Consider the following 20,718-nt stretch of genomic DNA (forward strand, 5'->3'; position numbering starts at 1 on the left):
GCGGGCTCCCTCAGAGGACTGCCCACAGTGGTCCTCAGCTCAGCAAAACCTGCCTCCTGACCCTCAAGAAAAGCCTTTTTGGGGGGGCTGTGCCTCACAGCTCATGGGATCTGAGTTCCCCGACCAGGGATCGAACCCGGGCCTCAGCAGTGACAGCTCTGAGTCCTGACCACTGGACCGCCAGGCAATTCCCAAGAAAAGCCCACTTTACGGCCAAGAAAGCTGAGGTCCAGAGAGGGCCAGGCACACCCAGTGCCACCCAGCCACGAAAATAAGACCAGCAGCACCGCCCGGCCAGTGTTTGACCTTTATTAGGAGGTGAGGTGGGGAGGAGGGCCCGCCCCCGTGCCCGCTCCCCACTGGTGACCCCATCAGGGGTTAAGGCTCCAAGCAGCAAGTGAGAAGAGGGTGCCCAGCTGAAACAGCCGAGGCCTGGAGGCGCCCCCCCCGCCCCGAAATCAGCCCGGCTGAGGGGCCGTCCCGAGGCCTAGGTGAGGCTGGTGTTGGAGCTGCTGGTAGCACTGCCCCGCTTCTGCAGGCAGCGCACAGAGCTGGGGACCTGTAGGCCTGCCGTCACGTGGAAGCTGCCACACCACACCTGGGGGACGGCGTCGGGGGGGACACAGAGAGGCTCAGTAGTGAAGCCAGCCCTCACGCCACGCCCGCTCTTACCCCTGGGCCGCGGAGGAGGCCTCACCGTGAAAGCCGGCAGCAGTGGCTGTGTGAACTTGGCCTTGAAGGTGTGCAGCAGCTGTTTGGTGCGGGCGTTGTAGAAGGACAGGAGGCCTGGGGTGGAGGGCAAGAGGAACAGGGGGACCGGTAAGAGGGGTTTGGGCAGAGAGACGGCGGACAGGGGTGGCCGGAGAGGTCAGCGGGGGCCCGGGGTCACCTTGGTGGAAGTCGCAGTGCACGCCCAGGCAGTCGGGCACGGGGGTGTCCAGCACCTTGGCCTTGTTGGCGTGCTTGGCAGTGAAGCTGACCTGCAGCCAGTTGTTGACGTACACGCACCAGGACGCGGCTGTCTTGCCCAGCTGCTCGAAGCGGCCCAGGCTGCGGTAGGCCACCCCCAAGCCAAAAGCCTTGCTGTCCGGCTCGTAGCGCACTTCCCAGTAATGCTCCCCGCCATCAATCAGCGTGTCCCCTGTGGGGCGGAGCGGGCAGGGGGGACTGGGTAGAATCGGGTCCCAGGTGCCCTTTCACAAAGGGGCAACCAGAGCCCAGCTATTCCCTGCAGATACTGCTCGGGCCTCAGCTGTTCCTTCCAGATACTCCAGGCGTCCCTAGATATTCGTTAAGTCCGGATCTTCTCCAAGCTTCAACTAGATCTCAGCTACTCCCTGAGTCCACATCCTCCCCGGACCCCGGATCCAGATTCTTGCCGCCTCAGCTACTCCCCGATCCAGCTACTCCTGAGCTGCAGCTTCTCTGCACACTCTTGCCCCACCAGATGGCAGCTTTTCTCCTCACTCATTCCCAGAAACCAGCTACTCCCTAAATTTGTGCCCTCCCCGCCGCCACCTGCCACAAAGTACAAACCACACTGGCTTCCTCATTTACCCTGGCTTCTTTTTCAAGCGTTTCTTCCGGACAGCGGTGATTCCCCTGAACTCCAGGTCGTCCTCGGACTCCAGCTTCTCCTTCACAGGATCCGATCAGTCCTGTGGTGCTAACCACTCCTCTCATCCTAGCCATTCTCTCCACTTCTCAGACTCAGCGACACTCTCTGGCTCCTCCGCTCACCCTAAGCCACTTCCCCGAGCCCCTGTCTTGCTTCAGCTCCTCCACAAACCTGGCTGCTCCACAGGCAACTGTTCTTTCCAGCTACTCCCCGAGGCTCAGCTACTCCCCGAGGCTCAGCTACTCCCTGAGTCTCAGCTACTCCACAGACCCCAGGAAATCCCCCCTCAAGCTCCTGCCCAGCCACTCCCCAGTCCAGAACACCCATAAGCTCTGATTCCCCCCATTAATCCCTCAGCCCCAAATCTTCCCATTCCTCCAGTGTCACAATAACACCTTACTGGGACCATTCCCACAGAAGCTTTGTTGATAGCTGCCTCAGTTTCCCCAGCCAAAGGAATTCTCTCCCACCACCCCCCGTCAGGGCCCTGCCCAGAGTACTCCTCTCTCCTCCCATCTACCCTCCTCCTTACCCAGCACTGTGTAGGACTCAGCTGTGAAGCGATCCCGTCCCCCACGACCCGAGGGCATCCTCTTGGGAGATGGAGTACCTCTGTGGGCGACAGGGAAGGGGAAGTCTCAATTCAGAACTCACCTCTCCCATCGGAGGGCTTCCCTGGTCCACCCCAGCCACGAGGAACTTTTCATCATTCCCTGACTGTCTGTGGTACTTTTCATACACAGGGCCTCTCATGTCAGAACACACCAGTGCCCTTCCTCATCTGGAAAACTATTCAACCGTCAAAACCCATTTCAAAGTCTCCTCTCCATTCACTCTTTGGGTCCCCCCAGCTCCACATCCCTCCCTCCACCCCAGCCTTGAGCACACTGGGCTTTGTGTGTCCATGTCCAGCTTGATCTCCTCCACCAGAGACTCAGGGAGGGGAGAGGGCAGGCTACCTGGCTGGGGAGTTGACGGGAGACGCCGTCCGCCCCTTGCCATCTTTCTCGCGAGCTTTGATATCCTGCACCTTCCCGCCCATGGCGTCCCACTCCACGGAGAGATCATCCACCCGCAGGTTCTGGTGGGATGTGGACGCATCCAGGCGGAACATGAACGCTGGGGCCAGGCAGATGTGGGAGTCACAGAGATGGGGAAACCCAGAGGCACAGAGAGAGACAGACAGTGACCAAGACAGACCATGACAGGGACAGAGAACAGAAAAACACAAAGAAACAGACTAAGACAGAGAGAGAGCAAAAGAGACCAATGGACAAAGATTCAGAGACAGAGAGATACAGAGACAACAGGCAGAAAGACACCAATAGACAAGATGGGGAAGAGTGGAGAGGGCAGAACATGTAGCCAGAGGAGTGAAGACCAAGGGCTTGTTGCCTAAAGGTATCCCAGGTCTGAAGCCATTTTCAAACCACTGTGCTGCCCTGTGCTTCCACTGGGGATTAATCCCAGGAAAGGGGCTGGGCTATAGCATGACAGAGTTAAGTAAGATTGCAGAAGGACTTCCTATCAGGACATTCAAAGGTGTCACTGTGGGAGGCTAACAAATCTGTCTTCAGTACTGATATCCCATTCCCAATTCCATAGCACGCTTAGCCATTTTTTGGAAAAGAGAGAGAAAGAGAGAGAGAGAGAGAGAGAGAGAGTGTGTGTGTGTGTGTGTGTGTGTGTGTGTGTGTGTCTAAAAACCATCCAGGTATAATGGGATCAACTGCAAATGCAAAGAATAATACCAGGTTTATACCAGACACTCAGGCTAAGGAAGCTACTGTGGATCGAGCACTGAGCTTCCTGGCAACCATGGCAAAAAGGGTCACAGAATCCCGCTTAGAAGATTCTCCTCAGACACCAGTCCCTGGGGCCCTGGGAGTAAGGGGTTATGGTGTCTCAGCCAGGGCAGGGGTGGGAGCCAGTCACCTGGTGTCTCCAGGGTCACTGGCTCAGAGAACTCGCCTGAAACTGCCTTATTACAGGCCTTCACACGGAAATTCATGTATTTCATGTCAAACTTGAGACCTACGAGACAACAGAGGAATCGACATTGTGTACGCTTTGAGCAACAGATTAGAGGCCCCTGTGTCCCACAGTAATCCCACCACCCTTCATTCTAAGGAGTATCTTATAAATGACATCCCTGAGAAACCATCCTTGCCCTCATTCACCTGTGGGGTATCACTTGGCTCTGCCCACAACCCAGACTGGCCAGTCAGGATGCTTTATGGCTCAGTCACACCAATTGGTCCAGGGATAGGCACATGACCCAAACTAGCCAATCAGAATCTGCCCTGGGACTCTAGTATTATAACGAGCAGATTCTGTCTTTCCTCTGGGCTCGCCAGCTAGGAGGAAGCTCCTTTTGAGAAAATTTTCCAGCACGTCGGCAAGCCTCCCTGAGAATGCAGCCCTAGAGCCAATGAGTGTCAGGAACGGAGCTGAGCGAGTCATTTGCTGGAACCCCTGGATCTAGCCATGCCTGGTTCCTTAAAGACTTTCCATACTACTAGGTTATATCCTACCCTCCATTTCTATACTTTAAAAAATATATTATTAATTTCTTCTAATCTTACAAAATAAAAGCAACCATCAAGCTGTCTTCTCCCTCAAGCAAAACCTCTTTGGAGAGCTGTCCACACCCCCCTCTCAGCTGCCTTACTCCCTCTCCTTCCTTTGGCCTTGTTAATCCTCATCTTTCAGGATCTCCTGGCTGACCACTCCTTCCTTCATGGAACATTCTCTTTCCTTGGCAGCCATGGCAGCCTGCCCCCTCTGATTGCTCCCCCTTGGTCTTCTTTGCAGGCTCCTCCATACCCTCAAATGTATGGGTGCCTCAGTCTGGAACCCCTGCTCACGTCACTCTGCTGACTGTCCCCTTCTCACCCTTCAGACACCACCTCTCCACCCACAGCACTCACAGCCCAACCTTTAGCTCAGACCACATGTCCAGCTGCCTCCTGGGCATTCCTCACAGGGTGCCCATTCTCTGGGCATCCCAAACAACACTTAGTACCCCCTGCTCTGAAATCTCCCATAGATCCCCTTGCCCTCAGGGTAAAGTCCCCGTTCCTCCTCTCCCCTCTCCCTACAGTTGTGGTTCCCTCTGCAGACTTAACTAGTTCCAGGCACAAAGGCTCAGTGTTCTGGCCTCTGAGCCCTTATCAGGCTGTTCTTCTGCCTGGAAGTCTGTTCTCCCCCTCTTCTCTTTTGGGCCTCAGCCTGGCTGTTAACCTCCTCCAGGTGCCCACACAGACTGCCTCACCCTCCCTTGGAGCCCCTTTTCTGAGAGTAAGGTGGTTTGCTCAGCAGCGCCATCTACTGCCCCAGAGCTAAGACTACCTGCCACCCAGGAGGCTTGGTTTCAGAATCACAAACCCATCTGACTTTTGACAGTGCGTGCCTCAGTTTCCTACTCTGCAACCCAACAATCATATCCCCGACACTGAGCAGGGTTCACATGAGGATGAGATGGGTCAAGGAATGTAAGTTATAAACTCAACCCAAACCTTCCTGTCTTCCAAACAATCAACGAGAGAGTAGGCGGACTGCAAATAACCACATAGGTTCTTTACATAGGTGAGCGAATTCATCATTATCCTGAATATCGCAGGTCTTTTGAGGGATTCAAGTTCCTGCCCTATGGATTTTGGAAAAGGCCAGAGAGGTAAAGAGGATGCATCCAGAAGCCTGTGATGGAGAAGGTCTACACCTTGATGACGGTGGTGATGACACAGATTTACACATGGGATAAAATGGCACATGGGATTACACAGGCACACACGAATGAGTGCGTGTAAAATTGGTGAAAAGCGAGTCGACACTGCAGAAGGTACCCGTATCAGCTTTCTGGTTCTGGTATTGAGTTCTAGTTATGTAAGCTGCCACTACTAGAGAAAGCTGGGTATAGCCACACAAGGGACTATCATTCAGCCTTAAAAAAGGAAGGACATTCTGACACAGGGTACCACGTGGATGAACCTTGAGGACATGATGCTCAGTGACATAAGCCAGACATACTGTGTGATTCCACCTATATTAGGCACTTAGAGTAGTAACAATCGTAAGGACTGGAAGTAGAATGGTGGGTGCCAGGGGCCGCGGGGAGGGGAATGGGAGTTAGCATCTAATGGGGACAGGGGGACTTCCCTGGTGGTCCAGCAGTTAGGACTCAGCTTTCATTGCCGAGGGTGTGGGTTCGATCCCTGCTCGGGGAACTAGGATCCTGCAAGCCGTGTGGTGTGGCCAAAAAGTTAAAACAAACAAACAAAGCTAGTGGGGACAGAGTTTCAGTTTTGCAAGATGAAAAGTTCTGAAGATGGATGGTGGGGAGGATGTTAGCACAACATCATGAACGCAGTGAATAGCTGATCTGTGCGCTTAAGAATGGTTGAGATGGTGAATTTTATGTTATGTGTGTTTTACCACAATAAAAAAAGATTGGGGGAAAAAATGGGATGTGTTTATTTTGATTCCCATGCAAAGGATAAGCCAAGAGTTTCTCAGGCCCTCTCGCAGGTTGCTGGCTTTTCTTTCCTGCAATTAGCATGCTCATTAGTAACCATGCAGGCTAATTACAGCCCAAGAGCGGTGGTGATAGTTATCTCATCAGCGAGACTCTCCCCGCCCCTGAGGATTTCCCTTGGCTCAGGATGGCTTCTTAACTCATTAGGGACCCCTAATTTTATCTTCCATCAGACCCTCCCCTACCAGCTGGACGGATTCCCCCAGGCTTTCTGCTCTCTTATAACTGCCAAGGAAATCCCCAAATCCTGGGAGGGTAGCCCCCCAAACACCAGTGCACCAGAGGAGGGATTTTCACCCACTTTGCTCCCCCACTACTCCAAGGATGGTGCTTGGTACCCTGCAGACATCAAGTCAAAATGAATGAATGAATGAATGAATGAACGAATGCTGGATCATAGAGATAAGACAGGGATGGAGGAGGCCCTCTCGGCCCGTACCTCACTCAGTTCCTTCATCTGTAAAATGGTGATAAGAAGCACGCCCATTACATGTGGGTAAAATGCTTAGCGCGTAGTAAGCCCTCAACACGTGGTACAGTGGCTGTCACCAGTATCGTTTTCATCATTGTTATTTCTGCTACGCCCCACTGGTCCAGCCCGGCTGCTCTCACACCCCACGTGCCTTGAGGATCGTCCATGAGCCCCAGGTTGACTGATGGGGAAGGGTGAGCTGCCCTTACCGGTCAGGGTATATTCTGTCTGCTGGATGCCCTCGATGACCATCCAGGGCTGGTCCTCCTTGAGGCGGGGCGGGCCCTCAAAGTTGGTCCGCCGATACTCCAGCACATAGTGGTCAATCTTGTTGTCCTCGTCCGGCATGCGCCACACCAAGGTTACACAGTTGTCGGCCACCAGGGACTCGGCCAGGTCGATCACAGGGGCACTAGGCACTGCCCAGGACAGAGCAGAGAGGGGTGTCAGGGCGCTGTGCCTGCAGGGGCGGGCCTTGCTGTAACCCCACCCACATAATAGACCTTCTTGGGGGCGGGGCGTCCTCTGGATCCCAGGATTAGGGGCGGGGCCCCTCTGGGTTGTGGGGCCTGGGGGTGGAACCTCCTCAAAGGGTGGAGGGTAGGGAAGAGATTTCTCAGGGTTTAACCAACAAATGGCTGGGCCTTCTCTGGATTCCACCATTCAGATGAAGAACATTTCCAGAACGCGACCAATTGGGGGTGTGGCCTCCATGGGACTCCACCCCTGGTGGGTGGGGCTTCTTCAGGGCTCTGTCACAGGGTGGGGCTTACTCATGGCTCCATCCACCGTGGGGTGGGAACTCTCAGGGCTCCTCCCCAGGGCGGGGCCTTCTGGGGTTTCCACAAATGGCTGTCAGCCCTACTCTAGGCCTTGTCTCAGGGCCCCCCAGACTCCCGGGCCATTTCCCTGCAATCTTGGCTCTCCAGCAAGTTCCCCTCTCACCAGGCAGGAACGTGAGTGCCTGTAGCATCCTCCGCTCCTGTGCAAAGTCCACCATGAGGTGACTCATGTTGTCGCTGACCTTGGCTTTCAATGACAGCCGGAAGGCGGGGGCCATCGTCACACTGCAGGGAAGGAGGTGGACGCCCAGGCCTAGTCCTCCGAGGTGTGTGTAGGGGACCCCCTCCCCCTTCTTCCTGTCCAGTGCTCTGGGCCAAGGGACCCTCACCTGGGCATTCCCACCTTCACAACAGGGGTGGGGCAATGGGGTGGGAGCCAGGTCCCAGCATCTTACCCATCTTTGATTTGCTTGGCAGCCTAGAAAGAGGGACAGAATAAAATCCAAAGAATTGTGTTGACTGAGTCTGAAAGCCAGTATACAGACAGGAAGACTGAGGCCCAGCCAGGCATCTATGTGGCAAAGTGCCCCAACACTGGGGCAGAAAACCTTGGCTGTGCCCCGAAGGGATAGGGGGCAAAGACAGGCTCCCACCCCCACCTCCCACCCAGTACCCAGTACATACAGTTGGCTGATTTAGCAAATAAAAATTTTATAGGATGCCCAGTTAAGTTTGCATTTCAGATAAACAGGAAATGATTTTCTAGTATAAGTAGGTCCCATCCAATATTTCAGACACACTTATACTAAATATCGCATGTGACATATGACTAAAAAATTATTCGTTGTTAAATCTGAATTTCAGATAAAGAATGAATATGTATTTTTGTGTAAATATGTCCCATGCAACACTTGGGAAATATTTATACCAAACCTTTGCATGAGATATACTAAAAAATTTATTTGTTCTTAAATTTGAATTTCAGATCAACCACGATGAATTGTTCTTTTTAGCGTATGTCCCATGTGATCTTTGGGATGTACTTAGACTAAATATTGCATGGGCCATACTTATACTAAAAAATTACTCGTAGTTGATCTGAAATGCAAATGTATCTGGGGGTCCTGTATTTTATCTGGCAGCCCTACCAGTCTGGCTCCCGAGGCACCTACCTGAGGAAAGTCCCCGCGGTCCGTGGCCTGCAGGGTCTGGTTGGCCGTCTCCAGAAGCTCCTCAGAGCTCTCCAGAGCTCGCGTGCAGGCAGCCAGCTGGTTCTGCAGGCGCCATGGCACCGAGAGAAGAGACACCTTACTCCACTGCCTCAAGCCCTCCCAGGGCTCCCCACCGCCTTCGGGATGCAGGGTACCATGCCCTTCTCCAACTGCAGGTGGGAGAGGGAGGCTGGCCCTCTGCAGGCAGGGCATCAGAACCACCTGGGGATCCCTTCCTTAGAAATGCACATGCCCAGGCCACATCTAAGCCCAGGGCTCCACATCCCCCAGGGATGGGAATCTGGGGTGTTAGGAGGTTGCCCAGGAGGTTCTGGTGCAACCTCCAGCGACCCCAGCTTGGAATCTGAGACCCCAGGAGACTCACAGGCGGGTATTTGGCAAGGGGTGATGCCCTCAGATCTGGGGCACCAGTGGGAAGGGCTGAGAAATTGGAAGCGCTGGGTGAGGACAGGTGGGGAGGAAAAGCCAGATGTACGGGTGGGGCTGCAGCCGTGGAGAGGAGGGGTGGATGGGAGAGGGGATTAAGAAGGAGAGCAGGTGGGTGGGACATTAATAGGTCATGGCCAGGGAGGAGGCTGGGAAGACCGCAGGAAAAAAGAGGAGGTGTGGCCGACACCGCTAGAGGGTCTGGCTCTGGACACCGGGGACACTTGGGGACATCTCTGGGAAGGGGCACGGGAGGAGGGGCAGGTTTGGAGGAAGATGCTTAGGCCAGCTGGGCTCTGCTGAGTGCGAGGGGTGGGATGGAGGATGGCGTCTGGGCGGGGTTCCAGGAGAGCACCGCCCCCCCATCTCCCCCCCCCCCCGCCCCCGCACACACACCTGCAGCTCGTATGCGCGGCTGGCACGGTCTTGCTTTATTTTCATGAGCATGCCCTCCTTCAGCTCCTCCAGGAGGGAGAAGAGGGACTGGAACTCGGCTTCCAGGTCTTCCTGCACCTTGGCCGAGTTCGCCTTTGGAGAGACATTGTGGGATCAGAAGGGCTAGGATTGTCAAAGCCGGTGCTCAGATGGGGAAACAGGCCTGGCCGTGGCAGCCAGGCCCGCGAGTCCCATGGACATCAGCAGATTAGCTCGTATGGCTGCCCCTCCCTCCCTCCTGGGGGGGGTGACTTCCTTACCTCCACGTTCAACAGCATCTGCTTGAGGGAGTAGATGAAACTCTGAATCTCTTCGTTTTTCACAGCCAGTGTCGTGATGATCTTCCGCAGAGCCTCCTGCCCCCAGGGAAGCGCGCACACAGGTAAGCCCCTCAGCCTGGCCGGGCTCCCCGACTTGAGGCTCCCCATTCTGTCCTCCAGGCATCCAGGGAGGGGATGCGGGGGCCACGGTGCCAATGAGCTTGGGCATCCACCAAGAGCAGGCCCTGGGCGGAGCTCTGGCCCTACATCCCTCAGGAAGCGGGCAGGCATTAGGCACCCTATGCGTGCCCATTTCACAGGGGAGGAAACTGAGGCTCTGAGAGAGCTTCTCAGGAAGGGACAGACCCTGGGCCCCAGTTAGGTCTGCCTGAGCACAAAGCCTTCAACCAGGTACCTATATCCTGAGGGCAGGGCATGATCCAGGGCGAGGGACTAGCTTCGGGAAAGAAACCCCAGAGGAAAAGGAGGCCTGCAGAACATGCGCTCATCTGGGGAAGGGGATACGCTGGGAAAAGGGATTAGCAAGGAGAAAGACGGTACCTGAGGGAGGGTTAGAGAGGCCAGGTAAGTGGAGAAAGGCAAGGAGGCCTGGAAGAGGGGATGCGGGAGGGAAGGAGGCCGCGTGGGGGGATGCTGCTGGGGCCTGTATCCCTAACCCAGGCCTCCGACGGGTGCTTTTCCTGGGGGCGCGGGATTGATGGGGTCACCAGTGCTGAGCTGGCGGGGCGTCCTCCGAGGCGGGGCGGGGCGGGGGCCGGGACACCTGGTCCGCAATCCGGGTGGAAGGCGTGGGAGATGGAGTCAAGGCTGGGTCCGGGGTACTGGGAGGGCGAGGGGGACATGGAGGGGATGTGCCTGAACCCAGGCCAAGATGATGTGGGGTCGTGGCGAGAGTGGGGGGGGCCGAGTCTAGAATCGGGGCTAGATCCGGGCGCGGTTGCGGTGGGGGTGGGGCTTCCTCCGCAGAGCAGCTGGGGCGGGGGGGCGGGGAGGTAGCTGCGGCATCACCTGGTCCCCTCCTCTTGTCTAACCCCGCCGCGGGCCCCGCCCCGCCCCGCCCCGGTCTTACCCTCTGGTCCTCCATGGCTGCAGCCCAGGTCGTCCCCGGCCAGGGCCGCGGGTCTCACTCGCTCTTCTAGTCCCCAAGCTGCCTTTGCCGCTGCCGGTAGCCAATGGCCCGCCGAGCCCTCTCCGCCGCCGCCGCGCCCCCAGTCAGCGCTCCATCACTGGCCGCAGGGCGCAGGCGCGCCCCTCGCGGCAGACTGGGAAATGTAGTCCTTCTTGCGCTAGGGTCGCCGAGAGCCGAGACCCAGAGCCTGGGTCGTACCAGGCGACATTGCTAATGATGTCTGAGCTGGAGAGAGCCCGGAACTGGGAGGCAGGATGCCTGGGTTCGACTGCCGTGTGGCCTTGAGCCTACCCCTAGTCTTCCTAGTGCCTCAGTCTCCCCACTCTCTCACCCACACAACTTCTCAGCTGCCACTCAAACTGGAATTCCACTGCAACCCACCTCCACCTGGCCCAGAGATCTGCCCCCCGCAACTACTCACGCCTTACATTTACTGAAAAGCCAAAGTCTTTTGCACAAGCGGATGTTCAGCTTCCAAAGCCGCCTTTCCCTCCCTAAATCACAACTGAACTCCTATGCATCCCACAAAGCCCCAGGCTCTCACATCTCCTCCAGAAGCCTCTCTGCCTGCCCAGAATCCATAGGGCTAGGAGGAGGCTGGGAGGCACTTCCTGGGGAAGTGTGGGCAGAGCGCCACCGCAGGGGCCTCCCTGTGGTTGACAGGAAAAATTCTGCCAAGAACACTGACCCTCTTCTTTCTGGTTGAAAAAAAGGAGGTCACACTGTGGTTGGGGGTGAGACATTGAGGCCTAGGAGTCTGCCTCCTCCTCCGGGGTGGGTACTGCCAGCTGTGGGGTGATGGGTGCAGGGCTGGGAGAAAGTCCAGAGCTTGTGAACCCCCTCGACTGGGCCCCCAATCTTCTCCCCAGGCTGTGGGGACAGGGGAGACACCCTATCTGCCGTGGGACTCAAAGCCATTAGCAGAAATCCCTTCCTCTGAACCCCAAAGGAAGACACCTTGGGGGCAAAATAACTGAGGCTGGGATTCTGCCATTCTGTCCCCTGCTCAGGCCTCTGCCACCTGCTCCCCTCCCCTCCCCTTGCCTCACCTGCCCTTCAATGTGTCCCCCCCAGCCTAGGTGTGTTTGTATAGTCTTTTAGAAGGATTTTCACTCACATGATCTCCACCACATACGCCTACTGCTTTTCAGATTAAAAAAAAAAAAAAACTTCTGGGAAACTGAGGCAAGAGGTGACAGGAAGTGGAACCCCAAGCAGCAGTGGCCACCAGATGTCTGCTGGCTGCCCGGGTGTCACCTATACCTCTGTGGTGGGGGTGGAGTGTCACATATGTCTCTGTGGCAGGAAGTCTGTCATGTAGGAGGGGGAGGGGGTTGGCAGGATGCTGGGAGAGGGGAGCCTGATGGGCCAGGAATGGGTTCCCTGGGCAAGGTGCTGGTCCTCCTGGCACAGTTTTGGGGTGAGTACTTGGGCCTCCCTCCCCTCTACCCCCACCCTGTTGCAACCCATCACCCAGCTTCCTGCCCCTCCTATACAGGGCCCCTCGAAAACCTTAGTTTCTCTGCTCTGCCAAATAGGCCCCGTCTCTCTCCCTGATACTCAGAACTTTACAAGGGTTGGAGGGTTCTAGCAAGGATCCTCAGAGGGGCCTGCAGGATAAAATTCACACCATGACCTGCGTACGAGTCTTGCGTGACCTGGCTCCGCTGGCCTCTCATCTCCTCTCTCCTCTGCATTCCCTCTCTCCCCCGTGGCCAGCCTGCTGACTCTTCTCTCCTTTTTTCTTTTTTTTCTTTCTTTTTTTTTTTTTTTTTGCGGTACGCGGGCCTCTCACTGTTGTGGCCTCTCCCGTTGCGGAGCACAGGCTCCGGACGCACAGGCTCAGCGGCCATGGCTCACAGGCCCAGCCGCTCCGCGCCATGTGGGATCTTCCCGGACTGGGGCACGAACCCGTGTCCCCCGCATCGGCAGGCGGACTCTCAACCACTGCGCCACCAGGCAAGCCCCCTTTTTTCTTTTTTTTATCCCAACACATCAAGCTTGATCCCACCTCCGGGCCTTTGCACCTGCTGTTCCCTCTGCCTGGAATACTCTTCCCTGGATCTCCTCTCTCTAGCGTCAGCTACAACTGCACCCCAAAGACCGGGAACTTGAAGGGGTGTCTAACAGGCACCCTGACTTCTCATGGCCCAAAGCAAACTCTTTCCCCTCCAGCCCTGCTTCTCCCTCGGTGTCCCCCATCTTGGCCCAAAGCCTCCACCATTCACAAAGTCCCTCAGGTTAAACCTTGGAAATCTGCTACTGTCCCTCTTTCCCTCTCTCTCAATTCAGTTCCTCTTGTAGTCCTTCTGGGGACAACTTTCAAAATCTATTCAGACTCTGACCACTTCTTTCCAGGGTCCGGCCCACATCACTGGTCTCCTGGACCCTCATTTCCTGGCCTCACCTGATCTCCCTGTGTCATAGTCTGTTCTCACCATGGCAGTCACGGTGATCTTTTTAAAACTTAAATTGGACCACATTTCCTCCCTGCTCCCCTGGTTTCCCATCACACTTAGGTTAAAAACTAAACTGCTCCTCTTTCCCCACCCCCACCTCTGTACCTCCACCCCACCCCACCCCAATGGCCTGCAGGCCTCGAAAAAGCCGTCCCTGCTGACTTCTTGGATCCCACTTCCTCTCGCCGGCTAGCTCTTCTCCAGCCACGGGGCCTCCTCACTGTTCCTGCAACTTACCAGGCACGGTCCAGCCTCAGGACCTTTGCACGGCCCGTTCCCTCTGTCTGGAGTGCTCTTCCTGCATATCTTCCTTCCCACGACTGACTACGTCTTACCATTCAGACCCCTGTTCAAATGTCGCCCCCTCTGAGAGGCCTTCCCTGACCATCCTCTATAAGTAGATCCTCTCACTTCATCCTTATCCCCTATTGCCACTCCCCATTCCTTTCCTCCGTCAGGATTCTCATTTCACGACTTCCAGTGTCTCTCTCCCCACGGACCCTCAGCTCCACAAGGGTAGGGATTTTTGTCTTAGTCACCTCTGTGTCTGTGTCCACAGTGGCCAGGACAGGGTCTGGCTCACGCGAGGCAATATGTGTGTGGCTGAGAGCCGGACACGTCATACAGTCCACCTTGAAATCTCGCAAGTGCCAAGAGACTTATCCCCATTTCACAGGTGAGGCCATTGACCCTCAGCAAGAACCTTGCAAAGATCACACAGACAGCAAGCTTTCAGACTCTTACCGCCTCATCCCTGTGGGCTGGCTAATGCAGTTAGTCACACACACTCACGCACACTGAGAAAGGCCTCAATCACCTCTTCTGTCCCCCAGGCCTGCAAGGAGCCACAGGCCTGAGTGTGCAGCAGGCACCCAAGTTGCTGCAGGTGAGGCAGGACAGCCAGGTGACCTTGGCCTGCCAGGTGGTGCAGGCCCAGGCCTGGGAGCAGCTACACATCGAATGGACCAAGGACGGTGACACCTTGTGCCAGACACGCATCATCAACGGCAGTCTCACCGTGGGTGTCTGCGGGCCTTGGGGACGGCTCTCCTGGCAGCCGCCTGGCAATCTCACCCTGCAGCTGGACCACGTGAGCCTCAATGACAGTGGGCTGTACGTGTGCTGTGCGACCGTGGAGATCCCTGATTTGGAGGAGGCCCAGGGCAGTGGGACACAGCTCCTGCTGGAGAGAGGTATGAGAGCATGTGCGGGCAAGCTGCGGACTTGGAACTTCCAGAAATCTTAAAACTGTAGAATCTCAAACTCCTAGAAACATAAATTCTCCAAATCAGATTCCTAGGAACAGAAAGTCTGCAGATGCAAGAAGTTTGTAAACTAGACAGCCTCTGTTGCAACGACTCCACTCTGCCGTTGCAGCATGAAAGTCACCAGAGGCATATCTACAGGAATGGGCGGGCCTGGATGCCAATAAAACTTTATTGAAAAAAACAGGCAATGGGCCATATTTGCTGAGCCCTGTTCCAAGATATCACAATTATAATAACCCTTGAATATATATCATTCTGGATTCTGGTTCAAAACAATCCCATAAAACACGCTATTCAAGTACATCCTACAAACAGAGAAATGCACACACTGTAAGTGGCCAGCTCAATGGATGTCTGAGTCTGTTTGGCCACTGCTATAACAAAACACTACAGACTGGGTAGTGTTTTTAAATAAACCACAGATTTATTTCTCAGAATTCTGGAGGCTGGAAATCCAAGATCAAAGCACCAGCAAGGTTTTGTTCTGGTGAGAACCCTCTTCACGTTTCATAGCTTGCACCTTCTAGTTATGTCCTCACGTGGAAGAAGAAGCCGGGGGGCTCTCTGGGGTCTTTTTTTTTGGGCGTGCCGCACGGCATGTGGGATTTTAGTTCCCCAACCAGGGATCGAACTTGCGCCCCCTGCACTGGAAGCGTGGAGTCTTAACCACTGGACCATCACGGAAGTCCCCTGGGGTCCCTTTTATAAGAGCACTGATCCCATTCATGAAGGCTCTACCCTCATGATCTAATCACCTCCCAAAGGCCCCGACCTCCAGTTACCATCATATTGGGGGTTAGGATTCAACATATGAATTTTAGAGGGATGTGTACAAACCACAGCAATGGATTCTCACAACCTGAACACACTTGGGTACCCAGCACCATGACAACACACATATCTGCTTCCTCATAGATGCCGTCCTCATGCCCACCCCACCATCCTGACCTCTAACAGCATAAATCTATTTTAACTGGTTTCACATTTTACTTAAATGGACTCACAGAGTATATTCTGTCTCCGACATCTTTCACTCAACCTGATGTCTGGAAGATTCCTCCATGTTGGTGTGTGGAGCAGTGGCTCATCCTTGCTGCAGAGCGGCCTCCATCACCACCAATCATTCCAATTTCCTACTGATGACCATTTGGGCAGCTTCTGGGTTCTGGCTATTATGAATAAGGCTGCTGTGAACAATCTAGAACTTGTCTTTTGGTCAACATATGGCCACATTTCTATTGTACCGAGGACAATTCCAGAATCTCAAACCACAAGATAGAATCTTGCAGTTCTAGGGCTTCCCTGGTGGCGCAGTGGTTGAGAGTCCCCCTGCCGATGCAGGGGACACGGGTTCGTGCCCCGGTCCAGGAAGATCCCACATGCTGGGCCTGTGAGCCATGGCCGCTGAACCTGCGCGTCTGGAGCCTGTGCTCCGCAATGGGAGAGGCCACAACAGTGAGAGGCCCGCGTACTGAAAAAAAAAAAAAAAAAAAAAGAATCTTGCAGTTCTAGAATCCTAGGGACATAAATTCTAAGCTCTGAGAATTACAGCATATTTTCTGCATGGGACTGTCACTCCTAAGCAGGCAAAAATTTGTTCTTGGGAGCAAAGAAAATCTTACTCTTTTTATGTACAAAGCATCGATACACAGACAGCCCATAAACAGAGTTACAGAATGTCTGTGGTATTAACATTTCATCGGGGAACAAATTAAGGTTCTTAGAACGTCTACTTAGGGGAGTGATAATGAAAAAAGTTGAGAAACACTGAAATAAAGGAATGGAAGATTCTAGAATCTTACAGTTGTAGTCTTAAATACTTTATTTACTTATTTTTAATATTAATTAATTAATCTATTTGTTTATTTATTTATGGCTGTGTTGGGTCTTTGTTGCTTGCACAGGCTTTCTCTAGTTGCCCTGAGCAGGGGCTACTCTTCGTTGCGGTGCGTGGGCTTCTCATTGTGGTGGCTTCTCTTGTTGCGGAGCAGGGGCTCTAGGCATGTGGGCTTCAGTAGTTGTGGCTCGAGGGCTCACTAGTTGTGGCTTGCAGGCTCAGTAGTTGTGGCACACGGGCTTTGTTGCTCTGCAGCATGTGGGATCTTCCCAGACCAGGGCTCGAACCTGTGTCCCCTGCACTGGCAGGTGAATTCTTAACCACTGCACCACCAGGGAAACCGGTCTTACTTTAAAAAGAGAGACTCTTAGAATTTTTTTCCTAAATATTTATTTATTTACATTTTGGCCGTGTTAAGTCCCAGTTGCAGCACTCAGGCTCTCTAGTTGTGGCACATGGGCTTAGTTGCCCTGCGACCCGTGGGATCCTAGCTCCCTGAACAGGGATCGAACTGGTGTCTCCTGCATTGCAGGATGGATTCTTAACCACTGGACCACCAGGGGAGTCCCAGAGAGACTCTTAGAATTTTGCAATCACAAAGTGTATAGGAGCAGAAAATTCTAGAATTCCAGAATCCAGAATTGAAAACCATTGACTCTCGGGAATTCCCTGGGGGTCCAGGGGTTAGGATTCCATGCTTCCACTGCAGGGGGCAAGGGTTCGATCCCTGGTGAGTCGGGGAACTAAGATCCCGCAAACCGTGTGGCGCAGCCAAACAAATAAACAAAAAAGAAAGCCATGGACTCTCAAGGCTGGAAGCCACTTTCCCGATCAGCTAAGCCACCTGCCTCACTTTACAGAGGATAAAGCTGAGGCTCAGCAAGGGCCAAGAGACATCCAACCACACACACAAGCCGGGGATGCAGCCAGCTTTCTCCAGAGCCCACCTCATGCGTTTCCCCCACTCTGCATGACACCCCATTATAGGCCAAACCATAGGGGCCGGAGACTCAGGTTGACCCGATGGGGTCCCGCTCTCTCTCGGTGGTTCCCGAGGGTCTTGGGCACATGCCTGGCCCGTATCAGGCAGAATGAAGCACCACCCGGGCTCCCAGGCCCAAGAGACGCCCATTTGTCTCCAGCTGGCAGGACCCACCCGCTGCCTGCCTCTAGGGCGGTGTGTTATGGCTGTCCTGCCTGCCCCCCACCCCTCCAGTGATGAGGGGGCCAATTACCAATTAGCAGAGGCAGGGTAGCAGAGGCACCAGGCTGTGAGTTGTTGGCAGCTGTGAGGGAGCGAGAGTGAGCGGGCATAGGTCCAGCTCCCCACAGCTGGCTTTCCCATCCCTGAACAGCTGCTTGGAACCCTGGGACCACTGCCAACTTTAGAACCTCCAAGATGAAGGGGTTGGGGGCTCTGGGTCTCGTCTTAATCACAGGAGAAGGCGCCTTTGGCTGGGGTTCATGTCAGTTATACAGACCTGAAAGCACATCCCCATTCTGCCATTCACTTGCTGTGCGACCTTGGGCAAGTGACTTGACCCTTCTGTGCCTGTTTCCTTAGTCATCAAAATTCAGCTAATAGTGCTTTCCTCATCAGATTAGGTGAATTTAAAGTGATTATATCTAAAGAGTTTATTGCAGGGTCTGGAACATAGTAAGTCCTCAGTAAACATAAGTGGTTATTATTGTGTCTATGATACTGATTATTCAGCAAGACTCAAAAATTCAGGCCCGTGTAAGTTTTTGTTTGTTTGTTTTGGTTTGGTTTTTTTCCTTTCCTTTCTTTCTGAAACAGGGAAGGGAGAGGGAAGCTGAGGGGAGAAACACCTTTGTTCAAAGCATGGCCCAGCTGTTTCCTGGATGTGTGACTCCAGGCAAGTGACTCAGCCTCTCTGAGGCTCAGTTATCTTGGGATTGACAGTGTAGACGCTCAAAAAACAGGAGCCATGAGGACGATAGATCCCATGATCAGGATGATGGAGCTCATGGTGGTGTTGGCAAAGTTCCTGGTGAAGATGGTGGAGCTCAAAATGAGGATGATGGAGCTCATGTTCAGGGTGATGGGACTAAGGGTGGGGATGATAAGGCTCGTGATGGGAACGGTGGAGCCTATTATGGCAGCAATGGGGCCCATGACAAAGGTGGTGCAGCTCATGGTGGGGATGATGGAGCTCATGATGAGAAAATCCCGTTGGCAGTTACTTCACAATAACCCAGCAAGATAGGAATGATTAGTATCCTTTTTTCAAAAGAGGAAACAGGTTCAGAGCAAATCCCTGCCTGAACTCACACAGCATGGCAGGGGCAAGAACCCTGAGGTCCCACACGGGGTAGAGGGGCTCTTACCCTGAAGAGGTGCAGGAAGCTGGACTCGAAGGTGAGCTCCCCTGAGACGTAGGTTTCTTCTCGGCAGATGGCTGGCTACTGAACCGGAGCTTCTCAGGTGAGTTCCGCCCACGTGTCCCTCCTCCAGCCCCGCCCCACCCCGCCCCCGTGCCCCGCCCCCAGTGAGACCGCCCACAAACCACCACCGCCTTCCCAGGGCTCTCCTTCGCACTGCTGGTGACTGGAGCGGTGGCCGTGGCCGCTTTCGCTCTGGGCGCCTGGATCTGGGGCCGCCGCCGCTGCCGGAACAGAGACGCAGGTAAGGAACCGCGCAGGTAGCCGCTCGGAGGGCGGACGGTTCCCACGAGCACCGCCATCCACTGGCGACCCCGCCCCCGCGTGGCGGAGGCGGGAACTGCAGCTTCTTGACAAGGATGGAACGCAGACCCTTCTGACTGATACCTGCCCCTTTTGGAAGGAGCGAGGGTGAGGCTGGGAGGCAGAGAAGGGGAATAGATGGGGAAGGCTGGCCCCTACACCCATGTTTTTCAGAGGCAGAGACAAAGCCTCCAGAAAGTGGGCTGGAGAGGGCCAGGCTCTCTTCAGTGATTCTCCCCTCTTGGTGTCATACCCCCCTCCTTCCAATGCAGGGAATCCACTCTACATCAATGCCTTATATCAGCCCCGGAGGGCCCCAAGGAAGAGTGAAGCATGGCCTGTGTAGGGGAAGATGCTGGACATCTCCAGCAAGAATCAGAAGGGCCAAAGCTTCTATTCGATCTCTTTCCCCTGGCCCCCCCATCCCCAAGCGGCCTCTGGCTCCCAAATCTTCCTCCAGCCCCAGGCCCAGTCACCCCATCTCTGCAGCTGGAGTCCCTCCTGGCCCAGGCCAAGAGGATTCTTTGAAGTGGGAAGACGAATAAGAACCCCCAGAGACCAACAGAGGACACCCCCCCAGCAGCTACGTAAAGATGTGACTTATTCCAAGAGGATCACGAAGTCCAGCAGTTCATCCTGAGACACGCCCCCTCCTCATTTCTATGAGGCTGGATTTCTCCCTTGCCCAAAGAGCACCCAATAAAGGCTCATGAAGAAACAAAAAAAAAAAAAAAAAAAAAGAAACCAAAGCCAGAATTTGTGGCAATTTGGGAGTGCTAAAGAGATCTGAGGAGTCAGCAGGGGCGTCTCAGAGGACCACTGTGGTGAGGGGGCTCTTTGACGACTCGCAAGCCTTCCACCTCTTATCCTTGGAGAGACATGTCCAATTAGCAGAGAGAAGTGATGCCCCTGGCTTCAAAACAGTGCCCGGAGCTGGACGCACCCCCTCCCCAGCTGGTATCTCTCCCCCAGGCAGGCTTGGAGTTGGGTGCGGGGGGGGGGATCGGGGCTTCATGGCATTTATCAGCCCCCGGGGTCTCCTGCCCGACTGTCACCTTGAAGTGACACCAGCTGGGCCTGGCTCCCCTCCCCCACTTCTGCTGTTTCCATGGGGACAGATGTCCTTTCTGCAGCATCAGCCCTTGCCCGCCCGCCCGCCCCGGATAAGGAGGAGGGGCAGGGTGGGGGCAGGGCTGGCCTGAGAGCCTCGCCCCCTCCGTTTCTCCATCTTTTTAATCTGCTGGTCTCCATCCACTGTCTCCGGAGTTTTATCTGCCTCCATGCCTCTCTCTCCCTGCCTGTCTCCAGCTCTCTGAATTCTGGTCCCTCCCTGTGAGCCATTCAGGCTCCAACCCCAGCTCCATCCCCAAAACAAGGAGCTGGGGATGCTCTTCCCCCTCCAAGGGTCTGCCTCCCCTTTTCCTTCTGAGGAGCTGAGATCCCCACCTCCCAGAAAGGACACTTGAAACACACAATAACTTATTTATTTTCCAGGCCAGAGGAGGGCTTCGAGACACAATTCTAATCCCTAGAACCTAG

The 20,718-nt window shown here is 54.7% G+C and overlaps 2 protein-coding genes across 6 annotated transcripts; one reads left to right on the top strand and one right to left on the bottom strand.

Annotated features, from left to right (window-relative positions):
* Positions 1–46: 46 nt before the first annotated feature.
* Positions 47–10,981, bottom strand: FSD1 (fibronectin type III and SPRY domain containing 1; the record flags this gene model as incomplete). 5 transcript variants are annotated; one of them, XM_079918254.1, is made up of 13 exons in its annotated part: positions 10,850–10,981; positions 9,760–9,855; positions 9,461–9,592; positions 8,579–8,680; positions 7,862–7,884; positions 7,570–7,691; positions 6,834–7,043; positions 3,554–3,652; positions 2,578–2,737; positions 2,151–2,230; positions 890–1,141; positions 698–786; positions 47–598 (listed from the first exon to the last, which is right to left on the bottom strand). In XM_079918254.1, exons 1-13 carry the CDS (start codon positions 10,862–10,864, stop codon positions 488–490), a joined length of 1,491 nt encoding a protein of 496 aa, XP_079774380.1. In that variant the 5' UTR covers positions 10,865–10,981. The 5 variants fall into 5 exon arrangements, with proteins under 5 accessions (XP_079774380.1, XP_079774383.1, XP_079774384.1 ...); XM_079918255.1 differs by having other exon boundaries at positions 455–598; positions 981–1,141; XM_079918257.1 differs by lacking the exon at positions 890–1,141.
* A 1,302-nt stretch (positions 10,982–12,283) lies between these two features.
* Positions 12,284–20,230, top strand: TMIGD2 (transmembrane and immunoglobulin domain containing 2; the record flags this gene model as incomplete). Its single annotated transcript, XM_079918259.1, is given in 7 exon segments — positions 12,284–12,329; positions 14,202–14,561; positions 18,890–18,919; positions 19,019–19,120; positions 19,452–19,522; positions 19,526–19,588; positions 19,590–20,230. Coding segments are annotated over 7 exon segments (807 nt in total). The 3' UTR covers positions 19,725–20,230.
* Positions 20,231–20,718: the final 488 nt, after the last annotated feature.

The sequence above is a fragment of the Stenella coeruleoalba genome (assembly GCF_951394435.1).
Source record: "Stenella coeruleoalba genome assembly, chromosome: 3".
Lineage (NCBI taxonomy): Eukaryota > Metazoa > Chordata > Mammalia > Artiodactyla > Delphinidae > Stenella > Stenella coeruleoalba.